At 32.5% G+C, this 17997-nt stretch overlaps 1 protein-coding gene, 1 long non-coding RNA gene and 1 pseudogene across 2 annotated transcripts in view; 1 reads left to right on the top strand and 2 right to left on the bottom strand.

Annotated features, from left to right (window-relative positions):
• The first annotated feature begins 416 nt into the window (after nucleotides 1-416).
• LOC120173000 lies at nucleotides 417-3999 on the top strand (annotated as a pseudogene).
• A 429-nt stretch (nucleotides 4000-4428) lies between these two features.
• On the bottom strand, nucleotides 4429-5713 carry LOC120172995 (probable protein phosphatase 2C 55). Its single transcript, XM_039180297.1, has 2 exons — nucleotides 5140-5713; nucleotides 4429-5044 (listed from the first exon to the last, which is right to left on the bottom strand). The coding sequence occupies exons 1-2, from the start codon at nucleotides 5443-5445 to the stop codon at nucleotides 4607-4609; spliced, it is 744 nt and encodes a 247-aa protein (XP_039036228.1). The 5' UTR covers nucleotides 5446-5713; the 3' UTR covers nucleotides 4429-4606.
• Nucleotides 5714-12480: 6767 nt separating this feature from the next.
• Nucleotides 12481-17997, bottom strand: part of LOC120172986 — a 28378-nt gene continuing 22861 nt past the window's right edge. The window contains exon 3 of the long non-coding RNA XR_005521011.1: nucleotides 12481-12491. This is a non-coding gene — a long non-coding RNA (uncharacterized LOC120172986). The remainder of the gene's footprint in view (nucleotides 12492-17997) is intronic.

Genomic DNA, 17997 nt, shown 5'->3' with positions numbered 1-17997 from the left:
TCCCCGACAGATGCAAATGCGATTTCGAACTTCCCAATCTCCCCACTGTCGCTGGATGTTCAGGTTTGGAGCTGTCAACAACCTTCATTCGGGGCATGGCTTGAGCTGCTTATGAATCTATGGCACAGGCGGAATGTATATCTCCATGATGGGAAACTTCTTTCGGCTTGGCAGCTACAAGGCTGTTCAATCGGCTTCCCTTCGAGCTTCTTCTTCTACTGACGATCGTGAACCTCCTGCGCCATTGTCGATTGTCCAATGGATCAAGCCACCTGCCAATTGCATTAAAATAAATGTTGACGGTGCATGCTTTCCTGCTTCGGGTACGATTGCAATTGGCATTCTTGCTCGACATAATAACGTTTTGGTTATTGCCAGTGCCGTTTGATGCGGGTGTTGTTGAAGCTCACGCCATCTCATTGGGTGCTGTTGGATTTAATTCTATTTTTGGGAAAGGAAATTCATGATGACCATTGCTACAATTCAATGCCCCTTTTGTAAACCCTACTGTTCTCGTAGTTTGCTGAAAGAAAAATGACCACCATTGATTCTCTAATCTCAGCTAGGGTTAATTCTCTGAAACCATACTCTACTCCTGTCAAATCGCTCCCCAGGAAAATAAAGCCCTTGAATTTGACTCGGAAATTCCCATCAATAACTGTCTTTCTTCAGCGGTCATTCACGGTTCTACGTGGATTGCGATCCTCACAGCCTGGTGGTGGCACTAGCAAGCCCAAAGGGGATTACTTTGTGACTAGGGTTTTGAAGGAGAACCCTAGCCAGGTAGAACCCAGGTACCTCGTTGGTAACAAGATTTACACCTTGAAAGAAAAAAGGATTTAAGAAAAGGTAACAACCTGGTTTGATTGAAAATTTGAAGAAAAAATTGAAAACAAAATCGAAAGATGCAACCAATTAGGGTGAAACGAGTAGTGAAAATGACTACGTGCGTTTGAATGATATTTTGAGGGAGTATAAAGGGGAGCTTTATGCGCCCGAGCAGATTTTTGGGGCTGAGTTATCAGAGGAAGATGAATTCGAGAAGAATTTGGAGGAGTTGCCAAAATGAGCTTGGAAGATTTTAGGAAAGCTATTAAGAATGACAAGGTTAAATTGTTGACTTCCAAGGAGGTTTCTGGTGTTTCATACGTTGGCATGTATAGGGACTTTGTTGTGGATTTGAAGGATATTCCTGGCGACAAGAGCTTGCAGAGGACTAAATGGTGAATATTAACATGACTTGCAATTTCCTCAAGTTGTATTTCTTTGCAGTTTTCTGTTATATGTATATGTTGTTTTTCTCTTTTTTTTTTTTTGCAGGGCAATGAGATTAGATGAGAGTGAAGCTCAAGATCTTTTAAGAGAGTACACTGGACAACGATATGAAACTGAGAGGCCCCTGACGATGATAAACCTTTCAACTTCTCTTTGGTTTTCTAGTTATACATGAACACACTGCTTATGAGTATGTTATACATTAACTAAGAGGTGGATGTGTAAAGTTGCTATATTTTGAAAGCCATGGATTAGTTTACTGTATGCTTGTGTTTTATTTGCCTTGGTTTTTGTGATAGCTAAAGCATCCACATAAGAATTGAATTTAATTGAAAATGGTGAAGTTTACATCGACTTAGCAAGATCATATATGCTGTAAGAGTTGCCTTGGTTAATTCAGTCTTATGTAATATTGGTATGTGGAATTCTGTTAGCGATATCCGTCAAGACCATCTTTCCTTGGTGATCAGTGGAAAAGCACTGTGTAGAATACAGATCATTGCACATCATTGACATTGAAGCATGTTTGGTACTTGGGTGTTGGGTAATATGTACGTTTTGGTTCCATATTAATCTCCTTTACTGCTTAAACTTGTGATGCAGTCTTGGGTGGGTAAAGTACCAGAGTATCCTAAACCAGTGGCATCTTCCATATCCAGCAGAGTGATGGTAGAGCTTGGAATGGTAACTGCTGTAATGGTCGCTGCTGCAGTTCTCGTTGGAGGGTTTCTAGCAGCCTCTGTATTTGCTGTCACCAGTTTTGTATTTGTAACAACTGTATATGTTTCGTGGCCCATAACGAAACCATTTGTTAAACTTTTCTTTGGTATCATATTCAGTATATTAGAGGGGATTTGGGGGATTATGAATTTTTCACTTTTGGTGGTGTATCTGATAGTATTGAGAATTTGAGATGCTAAAACCAATCACATTTGTCCTTTTAATCATGGTTCTTCTTGTCCGTTTCACACTTTCAATAATACCTAAGAGCTTCAGGAAATGGGTAAACACTGCACTTCTTTGCAAAGCTCATTGTGGAATCTTGTTTGTTTATTGCAGAGTTTGGAAATAATATTGTTTACAAAATAACAGGACGCATGTCAAGTCATTGATTTTTCTTAATCTAAAGCAGAAGCTCGTGTTGACGTGAGTCTTGAAATATTACTTCATCTTTATATTACCAGAGTTCAGAGTTGCCTTTCTAAGGCTAATTTGAAGGTTTGTTCTTTCAGGGTTCAACTGGAGTTAAGTTAGTGATGTGGCAGGCATAGATGAAGCAGTTGAAGAGCTTCAAGAGGTATCCACTTTTCTGTTTGAAAAACTGATGAATGCGAATAATGGTTCCTTGTTTGAGTTCTGCAAATTTTGTTTCTGTTTCTGTTTCCTTTTCCATTTCTCTCTCTCTCTCTCTCTCTCTCTCTCTCTCTCCCCCCTTCTCTCCCTCACACACACACACACACAGATATATATATATATATGAGTCTTCTGTGACTACGTTGTCTTATTAATTCTTATTGTTTTTCAACTAGTTGGTGAGATATTTGAAGAATCCAGAACTATTTGATAAGATAGGAATAAAGCCTCTCATGGAGTTCTTTTGGAGATCCCCCAGGATGTGGCAAGGTTGGTTTTCTATTAAATGGTTCACAAATTTTGATATGAAATTACCTTTTCCTATTTATCTGATGTATCTCGTGCTTCTCCAGACCTTAGTTGCGAAGGCTATAGCTGGCGAAGCAGGTGTCCCCTTCTACCAAATGGCAGGCTCAGAGTTTGTGGAAGTTTTACTTGGTGTTCTGCTCGTATCAGACAACTGTTGCATCGCCTTCAGGTGTGGATTCATATTAGCAGTTATAATTCGACTATGATCTCATCTGGATTTCGTCAACATTCATAATGTGTGTCATTGTTTGTGTGAATGTTTTTCTTGGGAGAAGAGCTGCAGAAGAGGTCATTTACAGGCAGGACACCTCGAGGGCATCACTTAACTACCTTGCAGATGCATCTTGGCTTGCACGCAAAGTTTTAACCATGTTAGTTGTCGTAAAGAACTGCTGAATTCTTGGAATTTTTCTCCCCGAGGGAAATGGTGTTTAATATCGGGTCCTTTTATGTCTTCCATCAGATGGAACTTGGAGAACCTAATGGTCATGTATGGAGAACCACCACCTAGGAGGAAGAAAGTTAAATTCGTAGGCCCACTTCTAGACTTTGAAGGATCACTTTACAACGACTATGATCTGATCGAACCCCCGGTCAACTTCAATATGGATGATGAAATCGCAAAGAGGAGCAAGGACTACATGATATGTATGGAAGGATGGTTTCCCTTCTTAGGAGTCACCATACAGATTTGCTCAAAGCAGTGAAGGTAATTTGATTCGCATTGTTTAGTTGCATTTAAAACTAACGAGCCGGTATCTCAAGTTGATAATTGATAAGAAACAAGTCTGCCCCTGACCTCCAGGACAAAGGCAGTTTCATTTTGGTTATGTATTCCTTTTTGCAGGTTCTTCTGAATCAGAAGATCAGTGGAGAGGAAATTGGCTTCATTTTAAACAAGCACCCTCCTCAAACACCATTGTATCTTGCTTCAGAAGAGGAAGATCCAGGCAGTGCTTCTTTATCAAACAGGAACAAGAACTTGACTCAGAGCAAGTACTGCTAACATCAGAAACACTTCGAGGAATGCCTTTTAGTTTAGGTGAATTCTATGTTCAATAACCATCATCTTATTCCCTTGGTATTCATTGGTTTCTGATATATATGCAATACTTGTCAACATGATAAATCCAATGTTCTTCAACTTGATAAACTGAGTAATGCATTCACTTTCTCATTGCTCTACTTGTTGCTTAGCTGGCCCAATATTTCCAATTTATTTACCTTTATTTTCTTTTATATATTTTGTAATACTCTTTGTCGCTTGTTCTTATAAAAAAGAAGGGAAAAAAAACCCATTATATTTCTGAATCTTCTTGCAATGACTCTAATACAAATGGTTTAATTAAGGTGCCTTAACAGCCAAGGTTCCATAGTCTAGTGGTTAGGACACTGGACTCTAATCCGATCTGTTGTAAACAACACACAAAAGCACTGCAATTTCTTTTAGCTACCATAATTAATTGCTTTAGATCCTTTTGTGCCCCTTATTGTTGGCTTTAACATTTAAAGATTGAAAATTCTCTCTATAAACATGTTAATCTATCCATCCCATGAAAGAATATACTAAGAAATGAATCCAATGTTAAATGGAGCCTCTAAAATTCTACACTAAATGCTTAATTCCTAGGAGTTTCAAATGTCAAATATCTCACATCTTCACAGTTGATTATGCATGCAGAAGGCATGAAACAATGACTGTAATATCATCTCTTTTCCCACCAATATACCATTTTCCAGCCATCTTAGAATCCTGCGTAAACGGAGTCATGGCCTTTTTATCCATGGAAACGTCGTAAGCTCGTTGAGCCACTTGCCAAGCAACGTCCTCTGGATGTAAGCCTCGTTCGATCCCTGTTACCGCAGTCTCCGATATTTGATTTTCGGTTAAGTTGTCAAACAGTCCATCTGTTCCGGCTACGATAACATCCCCTGCTTCTACTGCAACCTTCATCACCTGTGCCTGAAGGGGTTTACCATAATTCGCACCGTTTCCCAACTGATATGGGAAATTGAAAGAGTGTAGTTGAATTGGAGATCTGTATATGGCTGCACCTTGTCTGATCACCATGAACCCGCTATCTCCCATGTTCACAGCATGCAACATCTACATGTATAGGAAAACAAAAAATTCCAAAGATCCCTTAGTTTAGTTTGCATTAGCATGATATCTGCAATGAGATTGGAATGAAAATAACACACGTTGTCCTCGTGGAGAGTTATGATGCAAGCCGTGGAAGACCCTGCGGCTTGCGTCTTCGCAAAGGCCTCATCCAAGACCTTCATGGGGTCGATCTGATTGTGTGGATGAGCCTGAGTGAGGGTAGCGAGAAGAGAATTGTTCATGAGTTGCCTCGCGTATATTCCGGCGTCGATGCCTCGCATTTGCCAACCGCCAACGCCATCCGCCACTCCGATCGTATGCATCTCTTCACAGATAAAGTGGCTGTCCTCTCCCTGAGACCCCAAATCACTATCTTTGGCTATATAAGACGATCCACTCATCATCCTCAAGCCCCCCTCTCGAATACCCACTCTGAAACCATGAAACGAGAACAATGAGACGAGCACATGATTCAGCCGCCTCTTTCCCTAATCTCTTTTGTTATTACGGTTTAACAGATGATTGAATTCAAGATTAAAACATATCAATCAAGAACACTGCTTAAACCCTCAAACTTTAGCAAGCTGTCGCTGCTTACTTTGTTAAACCATTAACATCTAAGTAAACATAAAAAAAAAATCAACAATAGAGGGATTAATCAGAGAATTATTGAAGAAGTGAGGGAAACTAAAAACAAAGGAGTCAAGGTTCAAATTCCATACCTATCTCCATCGGCAGCCATGGTTTTTTTAATCGTTGAAGAACTAACACGTTGCTGTCTATTGAAAAGTCAAACACCAGTGTATATATATACTAATGTAGCGGTAATTGTAATTACTTGCCGAGGAAGCTTTCTAATTGTTTCAAGTTGGGTGTTATTGTAGTACTTTTTCTCATTCAAAGTTTGATTAAGAAAACCCGTTGCCCTAAAACTAATAAAAATTTAATAATTAGGGTTTTTAGCCCTAATTTTCTTTCTTTTCTTTGTGTTGACGTTGGTCTCTTTTTTTAATTTTATTATATTATATCTTTGTTTTTTTCCTTATTTTTAATTTTTTAATAACTCTTTCTTTATAGTACGTTTTCTTTTACCTTCTGGCTCATTTTTGGTCGTTTAAGTGTTATTTTCGTTTATCATTCTTTTAAAGGTTGAATTTGACAGCGTCATGACTAATCAAGATAATGATTATTTGTTATCATATTGATCTTCCCTACTCTGGACCCTCGGATTAGATTTAGATGCACGATTTGTATTCATGGATAGTTTTCTCACATCGATCGATTCTGGTTTATGGTTTGTCGGTGGTCTATCAATAGCTTGATCTCCCTTTTGTATTTAATTTTCGATGTGGTCAAATCTATTTATAGCTACCTTTCATTCGAGTTTTTTCAGGGCCAGTTTGGCATTGCTTTTGAAAAGTGTTGTAGAAACGAACTTTTAAAAGTGTTGTTTAAAAATGCAATTTAAAATTTAACTGTTTGGACCCTCGGATTGGATTTGAATGCACGATTTGTATTCATGGATAGTTTCTCACATCGATCGATTATGATTTATGGTTTGTCAGTGGTCTGTCAATAGCTTTATCTCCCTTTTGTATTTAATTTTCTATGTGGTCAGATCTATTCATAGCTACTTTTTATTCGAGTTTATTCAGGGGCAGTTTGGCATTGCTTTTGAAAAGTGTTGTAGAAATGAACTTTTAAAAGTGTTGTTTAGAAATGCAATTTAAAATTTAACTGTTTTGACCATCGGATTAGATTTGGATTTGGACGCACAATTTGTATTCATAGATAGTTTCTCACATCGATTCTGATTTATTGTTTGTCGGTGGTCTGTCAATAGCTTGATCTCCTCAGATATATTCATAACTACCTTTTATTTGAGTTTATTCAGGGTCAGTTTGGCATTGCTTTTGAAAAATGACTTAAAAGTGATGTAGAAACGAACTTTTAAAAGTGTTGTTTAAAAATAAAATTTAAAATTTAACAGTTTGTCGGTACTCTATCAATAGTTTGATCTCATCAGATCTATTCATAGCTACATTTTATTCGAGTTTATTCAAGGTCAGTTTGACATTGCTTTTGAAAAGTGACTTAAAAATGCTATAATTTTTTTTAAAAGTGTTGTTTAAAAATGTAATTTAAAATTTAACTGTTTGGTATTATTATTAAAAATGAATTTGTAAAGATAAAATATCAATTCTAGACATTATATTGTAAATTTAAAATATTACTTTTAAATTATGTTTATACTTTAATAAAAAAAATTGTGATTATACTTATATATGAATTGTATCAATTTAAGTTATAATAAATTCAAAAACAATTATTATATATGAATTGTATTAATTTCAATTATAATAAAAATATAAAAATAAAAATATATTTTATATAACTTATTATTAATATTTTAATACATAAACCATTAAATTTATTTATTTTTAAATAACTAAAATAAATTATTTTTTTAAGGATACTTAAACTTGAAATGAAAAAGATAGAAATTCTAGCTATTGCGGTTGGTTTGAAACCACCATTTTCACAGTATTTTTTTCTTCAATTTTTACTAATTTAACATTATTTTTGCGGTCAAAACGAGAGTTTTTAACTAAAAATGCTGTTAGACAGTATTACCAAACGACATCTTAATTAAGTTTTTAACATTTTCCTTTTATATTCTTCATGTGATTTTAAATAAATAATTTCTTGTATTAATAATTATGGATACGTATCTTTGTCAAAGAAAGAAATCGTTGCCCCAAATAAACAAAACCGTAATAATTTTTTATTTTTTAATCTATTTTTATATTTTCAATATTTTTTTAAATAAATTTAACAGTGTTTTTTATAATTTAAATATATTTATTATATTATAATATTTTGTCATTTTAAATATTTTACTAAAAAGATAATAAATGACATTAGTGAAACGAATCTGTTACTTTCTACGTCATTTGATTTAATTTGATAAAAAATAAAATTTTAAAGGTTAAATGAGAAAAAAATTAAGGATCAAAATGATATTTTTTTAAATTGAGAATGAAAGTGACATTAGCTATCCTAGATAGAGGTGAGCAAAACTCGATTCGAAAAAATCGATTTTCTCAACTCTACTCAATTCGGAAAAAAATCGACTCGAATTGACTTCGAGTTGTAATTTTATAAACTCGACTTGACTCGAAAAAATTTCAAGTTTAAATTGAGTTTTAGAATATAACTGGAATAACTCAAATAGTAACTCAAAATTTTTAGTTATTAATAGATTGATTTTTAAGTTTGAATCGAGTCCCTCGATTTTGTATGATATATGTATATTTTTCGGGAAAGCTCATCGTGTAAGCGTGACGAGTTTTTCCTGCACGGTAACATTTGTCGTAGATTCTAAAATAATTTTGGGTTGTCGTACTGAGTTGATTTTTCTGTCCGCTTACCTTATTGGGCCAACTTTGTAACGCTAAACAAAATTTGACATGGGACCCTAGCATATTTGGTCCATTTTCTTTTCATCTAATCGTGGCCTATATCTTTAGTTTTACAACGTATCTAATTGAACATTAATAATAATAATAATAATAATAACTCAAGACATTGTCGATTTAGAGAAGTAGTGTGACCATAATTTTCTATACAGGTTCAATGCAGAAATGACATGTTGGAGGCTAAGGAATCTTTTGTAATACTCGATATCTGATTGAGACGGTCTGATTCGAATTCTTGATACAACATTAGTCATTGAAGTGATCCAATATAGATTTACTATTAAAGTTTTTAGGGTATTTCCATCTTTATACATATTTTAAAGACTAAACTAAATCGTATTAATAAGTTACAGGATTAACATACATCTCCTAAGTTTCTAGTACAATCATGAAATTGAAGTCAACAAAAGGGTATTGTTGAAAACTCAACTCGATTTGAGTCCGGATTCGTCCTCGATTTCGAAATAAAAATTTAGTGACTATTTTTGTAAAATCTTAATGTTTGGAAGGCCAAAGACAAAATTAGTGTTTAAGGACTTAAAATATGATTTTGAAATAGTTTTAACGAACGGATCAATCAATTCATGTAAGAGGATCGATCTTATTTGAGGCAGTAGCGGGGACGGAGCTCCCTTAGGCCCAATCACCATCAACTCTGTTAAAATTTATATATTCGATATAATTTTAGTTTAATAGTATTTTAATTCAAGTTAAAATAAATATTTAAATTTAAAAAAGATCAAATTTATTAAATATTTAATCAAGTAGGGGTCAAACTAAAGAATGATAAGTTCATGTTCTTAAATTTTTGGTCTAATTACAATTTAAGTCAGTGTAAATTTAAATATTAAACAAATTAGAAGTTGTCTTTTGATTTTTGATTTTTTTAATTTAGGGCGATTACAAGGTAATATATGTACAAAGACTTTCAACTATTTGACAATTAACACTCATACCCCTACATACGTGCTTGAACTCGGGACCTCACGGATAGCAACAATCCCTTAATCACTATAGTCGCTTGGTTCATGCTGAATTTCGAGTTTAAATATCTAATAAGTCTTTATATTTTTCTTAAATAGTTTAATATTTCGGCCCATGCCAATATTTAATTCTGACTCCGTTCCTAGGCAATAGTCATTAGGTCGATCCGATTACACTAGGGATACGATCATTTTCATAAGATGATGATAATTAAGGCTAAATCTTGCATCACTTGGCACTAATTCAATTCCTAGTGATAGCTAAAGTTAAGGATCATGCATGAACATACCACCAACAACATCATGTTACACATATAAATCATGCTTTTATATCAATCAAACAACATTAAAACATTCCAACGGATTAGTTCAAGTGATAAGCAGCTTGATATTGCTTAAGCAAGTCTCGAGTTTGAGTTCTTGTATATGCATAAAATCTCCGTCGGGAGACCCACCCACCAAAACGAGATGTGCAATAAAAAAATTTATAGATGTTTAATCTACTTTTTTACACTTAATATCCATATATTAAGACATTGAAAATCATCACTTTAGTTCATAAAACATTTAGAAATGAAGATCTGAAAATTATGAAACAAAAATCTAAAATCAAGATGCATTTTCACATATGCTTTTCATTAATCTTGAAAATTACACAAAAGATGGCTCAAACTTGAACTAGAAAGGCAAAATCGACCAATCAAATGCCATATCAAAGGTACATTACCTTATTGGAAGTAGATGAAAGAAACTGATAAAAGTTTGAGAAAAAATTTGAGAGAAAATAAGAGGAGAAAGATGAAGTGCTTGGGATGTTTTGATAAAATAAAGGGTAAATTACGTGTTTTGTACATAAACTATCAATATTGATCAGTTTTAATATCTAAACTTTTAATTTTTTTTTCAAATTACTCCTAATTTTGATAAAATCTAATATTTAGTTTTTGTTTCGTTTTAGTACCTCACAGTTAAAAACTTAAAGGGTGATTTGCACGTGGCACCTTTTTATGTGTAAATTGCATCATTCATTACTCAACTATCTTCTCATTCCTATTTTGGTCACTAAAGTTTAAATTTAACTACTCAACTTTCAAATTACTCCTAATTTAAAGTTTATTTTTATTTTTAATTATATATTATTAATAATAAATTTCATGTCACATGGATTAAAATATGAGATATTTGAAAGTTGAGCAGTTAAATTAAAACTTTAGTACCAAAATAGGAGTGAGAAGACAGTTAAGGATGCATGATGTAATTTACCTATACAAAATACAGTGTGGTTAAGTTTTTAATGGCGATGTATTAAAATGAAACAAAAACTAAATGTTAAGTATGATTTTGAAAAATAAAAATTTAGATACTAAAACAGATTAAAACTAATAGTTTAAGTACTAAACACATAATTTATCTTAAAATTAAAATAATGTGATTTTGAAAAGTCAAAATTTGTTATGGTTTAGATATTAGATCTCATATACTTAGGGATGTCAATTTAACCCGAATCCGACTCGATATGTCGGATTTAAAAAAATCGGGTTCAAATTAAGTCGGGTTCCAGTTTAGGGTGAAAAAACTCCAACCCGACCCGACCGGAGGAAAATAATGTAATTTTTTTTAAAATTTTATTTTTTTATAATTAAATCCTTATTTTTTTATCGGTTCGGTAAGTTGGGTTGAATTTATACTCTAAAAATTTGGCTCAGTAGGGTGAAGGTTGTTATAAAAAATTTTGGTCGGGTCGGGTTTGAGTAGAGGATACATATTTTCGAGTCGGATTAGGTTAACAGAAACCCTACTCGCCATGTTGCCATCCCTACATATACTATTATTAATTAATAAAAATAAAGATTATAATATTAATATTTAAAAGGCTTAATACCAAAATAAGTACCCAAACTATACTTATGTTCCCAAATAGGTTCCTAAACAAATTTTCGTCTCATCCAGGTGCCTAACGTTACAAATGTTACCTATTTAGGTGTTCGAGCCGTCAACGGCGTTAATTTCTACCATTAAGTGACATGTGTCACAATCTGATATTTTTATTTTTTAAAAATAAAATATTAAAAATAGTATGATATTTATAAAAAAAACACTAACGTTTCTTGTATTATAAAACAGCCCCAAAATCCCAAATCCTAACCTTAACCCGCCGTCGTTTTCGGCCACAACTACTGCCACCGACATAGTTCATGCCATCCTCATACTCATACACTGTCGTATTTTTTGTCGATTGGTTGTCATAATTGCATGGAAACGCGATTTTAATACTAGGTTTCAGGCAGTTTAAAACGTTGATTCGTCGTCGATAGACCATCGATCGATCACGATTTCATGGGGTTTTGGTCGCCGGGGGAGGGGAGGTCGGGTAGAGCTTCATCGATGGCAAAAGGTGGTGCCCAATGTGGGTTTAGGGGTTGAAATGAAGGTTTTCAAAGTTTCAGGTTTATTTCAAAATTTGTGTTTTCTGTTTTTAAATATATATATATAGTTTTTATTTCTTTTAATTTTAAATAAAATTTTTAAAATTACCGGATTATAACACATGTCATTTAACGAGGAAATTAACACCGTTACCGGCCCAGACACCTAAATGGATAACATTTGTAACATTAGACACCTGGATTAGACAAAAATTAGGTTAGGGACCTATTTGAGAAAATGGGTAGAGTTTGGACACTTATTTTGGTATTAAGCCTACTTAAAATCATACTGTTAAAATGATAAATTAAGTACTAAATCATCAAAGGAAAGAATATCGTCTTTGTAATTTCAATTTTATCATTTCAAAATATTCCTTAATCGACTCTGGAATAAATTTACTACTTGAATACATTTCTCATTTAAAATTTCGCTTCAATATATTTTCGGATTTAACTTTTAAAAGAAAACAAATGTTATTTTCGTGCAAAAAACGAGAAATGATAATATGCAATCCAAGTAATCTACTTGAAGTAAAAGAAAAAGGTTCCACTGAGATTTGAACTAGGGATTTGTATTAGGAAAGGCGGACTAATATACGGTTAATATACGGCGTGATCAGATATATTAAAAGATATTTAAAGAAACCAGTTTAGCGCTACCGAAATATTGAGTAATAATAATGTTGTAGGTAGAAATCATGAACAAATATTAAAATATTTGGCAACCGGAAAACCTAGCTTGTCGGTTTGTGTCGATACAAATAAAAAATGTATCGATCCATATTAATATAACAGGTAAAAATATGACAAAACCGGTCTCAAAATGATCAAACCGGTAAAGCGCTACCGGATATGTTGAAAGTGTCGATACTTTATTATAAGTATCGACACTTTTGGAATTTAAAAGACAAGCAGTAATAGCGTTTATAAAGTGTCGATACTTTAAAAAATGTATCGATCTATAACAATATAACAGGTAAAATATAATAAAACCGGTCTGAAAATGACAAAACCGGTAAAGAGCCACCAGATATGTTAAAAGTGTCGATACTTTATTATAAGTATCGACACTTTTGGAATTTAAAAGAGAAGCAGTAATAGCGCCTATAAAGTGTCGATACTTTATAAAAATGTATCGATCCATAACAATATAACAGGTAAAAATATGATAAAACCGGTCTAAAAATGACAAAACCGGTAAAGAGTCACCGGATATGTTAAAAGTGTCGATACTTTATTATAAGTATCGACAATTTTGGAATTTAAAAGAGAAGCCGTAATAACACCTATAAAGTGTCGATACTTTATAAAAATGTATCGACACTTGGGTTATTGTATCGATTAAATATAAATAACATACCCGGTGAAAAGACGACAATTATCGAAGCTCAAGACCTAAAGTCTCTCACTCTCGATGAGTTGATTGGTTCTCTTCTCACTCATGAGTTGATGGTGAAGGAAGAGGAAGAAGATGAAGACAAGCAAAACAAGAAGAAGAATGAGGTAGACATTGCCTTCAAGTCCACTAATAAGAGCTATGAAGATTCAAATGATAAGGTGGATGAAGACGATGATGAAAAAGAAGAGATGGCCAAGCTCTTCAAAAAGTTCAAGAGATTCATGTTTTCCAAGGAAGTGAAGCATGAATTGAGCAAGAAGAAGAGTCCCCCAGTATGCTTCAATTGTCAAAGAAAGGAGCATGTCAAGTATGAATGTCCTCTTCTAAAGAAGAAGGGATCTAGCAAGAAAAAGGTATTTGTGGTGACTTGGAGTGATAAAGATAACTCCAATTATGAAGATGAAATAGCCAACCTATGTTTCATGGTCATTGAAGATGATTCAATGGTATTTTTTTAACTCAAATGAATTAAATTCACATTCTTTTGATGAGTTACAAGATGCTTATAATGAGTTGTATTTGGAATTTAAGACCATGAATTCCAAATATAAGAAATTGATTTCAAAACTTAAAGTTGAAAATGATTTGGTTTTGAAAGCAAAAGTTGGTTTTGAAAGCAAAAGTTGATTTTGAGAATCAAATTGAAATTTTGAAAAATGATTTAAAACTTTCAAAAATCAAAATCAATGGTTTAGAAAAAGAAAATTTTGATTTGAAAGTTAAGCTTGAGAGCTTAGCAAAAGAAAAATAATCAATTTCTAAAAACAACTCATTATGTTTGAAAAATGTCAAAATGCTCACATTGTCATTTTTATGGTCAGTTGGAACATACTTGTCCCATAAAGAAAAGAAAATCTTTTAAAATTAGACAAGTATGGGTTCCCAAGGGAACAAGGGGCATTGAAAATAACGTCCAAGGATCCAAAGCAATTTGGATACCAATATCCAAATAAATGTCTCTTGTAGGTGTGTGTGAGCAATGGTAATGAAGATGAAGAATTTGAGATGCTCTAGCCACACTTGAAAAAAGGAATGGGTAACCTCTAAACTTAATGCTTTTGATTTTGATTATTTGGTTGCTCATTTAGTTTTAAGCATGCATGAGTTTTGATCGTAAATGGCTATGTTTTGTTTTTTATCTCATGTATGTTGAAAAAGTTTTATGATGAACATTTTAAATTTTTAATGATTTTTCATAATTTTTAGTTCATCATAATGAATTTTGGTCAAAATTGGTTTTAAATGCAAATGATATCTCTCTAACAATTGATATCAAAATTTTCAAATTCTTTGATTTTATAAATTTTAATTTTTGACCTAAATTTTAAATGATTATGCATGTAGTTTAAAATGCAAATGATATCTCTCTAACAATTGATATCAAATTTTTCAAATGCATAACATTTTTGAAAAGCTTTATGGATATGCACTTAATTTCAATTTGGTATTGCATAAAGTATTTTAGACTTGGATATATTGAATTTCATATGCTACTAACATGTTTGTTATTCTTTGTTGAAATTCAATTTTGTTTGAGCGTCAAGCTTTTAAAGACAATTTTTGTTTGGAATGCACTTTTTGGGGGGAAGCTTTTGATTTTTAAAATGATTTTATGATAAAATTTAACACTTACTCTCCAAAGTTATTTTAGAACTTTAAAGTTGATTTATTTTTTTATATAACAAAAAGGGGAGAAGTATGGTTTGAAAAATTCTATATCTTAATGAAAAAGGGGGAGCTGAATATTTTCATACATTTTCCAACAATTGCTATATTTTTCATTAAATGTTTTTATTAAGGGGGTGTTTTACCAAAAACAATTTTTCAAATGTTTTGTTATATCAAAAAGTGGGAGATTGTTGAACTATATTTTGATATAACAATTAAGGCAAAATGTTTTTGGACTTGAATTGGATTTATTCAAAGTTCTCAAAGTTTTAAAAAATAATTTAAAGTCCTTTTAACTTGAAATTGAGCACAAAATGTTTTTTCGGACAAGCAGTACCGATATTGTTCTTACAGTATCGATACCTCATAAACAGTACCGATACTGTTCATATGGTACATATATCAAAGGTAAGGGAAGTATCGATACTCACTAGGTAGTATCGATACTACCAACATTGCTCAAATTCCAGAATGAAAAAATGGTACCGATACCCCAAGGGATACCGATACTACTCTACATAGTAGTATCGATACCATAGGCATAATATCAATACCATCAGGCCCCAACAGCTAGTAACGACTAGTTGATTTCAAAATAACAAAGGTAGTATCGATACTCCCTTTAGGAGTATCGATACCCTCTGTTCTGGACAGTTTTATTTTGCACGAAAATTGATCCCCAACGGCTCCAAAACACTCCCAACGGCTAGAAACGGCCACAACAACATTCCAACATATAAATACAAGTTGAGGACACTTGAAGAAGGGTTAGAACACCTATCCAAGCAATCAAACACAAGAGAATAACTTTTCACTATTTATGCCAATTCTCTTGTAAATATTTTGTTCTTGTGACCTTAAATTTGTAAACACGTACCGTAGAGAGGTTTCTTTGTTTACTTCTTTTATCCTTTTGTAAAGGGGTTTTTGGTTCTATGTTAGCCAAGTGAAAAAAATAGGGAGGTTGTAAAGGTTACATCATATCCTTGAAAAAGAAAGAACAAATTAGTGAATTTGTTAGAAAATCCTTAGTGAGGAGCTAAGGCAGTGGAGGTAGACTTAATTGAGAAGTTGAACCACTATAAATCATTGTATTCATTGTCTTATCTTTTTCTCTCCTTACTCCCTAAACACATTTTTATCAATTCACCCCCTTTGCACATTTTTCGGTTGTTTGATTTGACCCTCTTCGATCCTAACAATCTCCCTACAACATCTGTTATATATTAAGCCATATATGCACACACGTAATATAAGGAAATAATCCTTGATAATAAAAAAATATAATAATTACTATATTTATAGATATGTATGTAAAAAACCTTCATATACCATGTATAATTATATTTAATATATATATATATATATGATAAAATTAATTAAATGGAAAGGCATAAAAACATGGAAAAAAGTGTACATAGTTTTGGAAATATAGAAACGAAAGTAATATTTAATAATAGGTAAAACTAATAAATAAATAATTAATTAAAAAGAAAAAAACAGTGCTTATGAACAAATCTATTTATGAATTAATGCTCCAAATATATATACATAAACATATAACTTACCCATAAAACTTAATATATAATAAAAAGAATAATCTTTAATCCTATGCAATTAATATAACCATATATATACTATGCAATTAATGTTACATATTACAATGAAGTAAATGTAAGCGTAAATATGGAGAATAATTTTTAATGGGCTAATATTAAAGGAAATGAATGTAAATGTCAACATGATTCTAAAATGGATAGAAAGTAAGCTTATTTGGTAACTGTATATAAATAACAAAAAACTAAAATAAAGGTGGAAACTACGAATATAATTTGAACGTAAGAATAAATAAGTAAAATAGTAATTTTGACTAGTTTAATAAGGATTATATGCTCAGAATTATGTTAAGTAAACAAAGACAGAGTCTAAAATTAAGTGATCGAAAAATTAAAAGTCCCAATAATAAGAATTAAAAATTTTAGGTGTATTAAATTAAAGACTAAAAATCAAATTGCTGAAAATGAAGAGCATAAATAAAAAAGGGCAGAAAGTTAAATAACAAAGCAAGAGGGACAAAAACGCATGAAAATAAAGGTTAGGAGGACTATAGTGTGATTTACCCATAGGCTAGTGGCTAAATGAAAAAGGTGCTGAAATAAGGAGGACCAAACATGTAAATAATCCATAGCATACAATATTAATTAGAATGGTGACTAAAATATAAACGAAATAAAATTAGAAGCATGAAACTATGTATTAAGCATGTAAGACTAAATCAGAATAAATAAAAATTACAAGCAGCCATCAAAATATTAAACCATGCTATTTCATGCAATTTCAAGAAAAAATGGTGATCAAAATGAATTTATGGAAAAACTACAATGACCTACGTCATAAATAAGACACTTTCAAACACACAACAATACTATGGACTAAAATTCTATAAATTAAAATTCAAAAATTAGATCACAAATTTAACCAAGTATATAAATAAAAGATACAATGACTAAAATATAAAAATGTAAAATTAAGAGCTTGAAATCATAAAATTAAAAGTTATATTTAGTGACTAAACTAAAGGGATACAAACATTGGATGGCCTCTGGTACGATTTACCCATATGCTGAAATCATAGATCCACTCCCCTTGAAACAACGCCGTTTTGAATTAGGTATAAAGACCTCATTTCCTTCTTTTTTTCTTCTTTTTTTTTCATTTCATTTTTTAACTCTCTTTGAACCCAACGAGAGGGTTCTCATCGGCCTTTGCACCGGCTACCGTCAGCCACTGCTCGTCGGCGTCAAAAAAGTGAAAGAAAACTATCGATTGAAGTCGATTCATGCCTTGGGTACAAATTTGGGTTCCGATTGGACTATAAGTGCCCGAATGTTGTAGATCTACAAAAGACTCTTTGGCTTTTATGTTTTCCGACGACTCCTCTCCTCTCCGACGAAGAGCAAGATAAGACCTATTTTTCCCATTCCATTTTTCTTTCTTTCTT

Source organism: Hibiscus syriacus, unplaced genomic scaffold, assembly GCF_006381635.1.
Source record: "Hibiscus syriacus cultivar Baekdansim isolate YM2019G1 unplaced genomic scaffold, ASM638163v2 tig00111937_pilon, whole genome shotgun sequence".
Classification (NCBI taxonomy): Eukaryota; Viridiplantae; Streptophyta; class Magnoliopsida; order Malvales; family Malvaceae; genus Hibiscus; species Hibiscus syriacus.
This window is presented reverse-complemented; position numbering and strand designations above follow the sequence as displayed.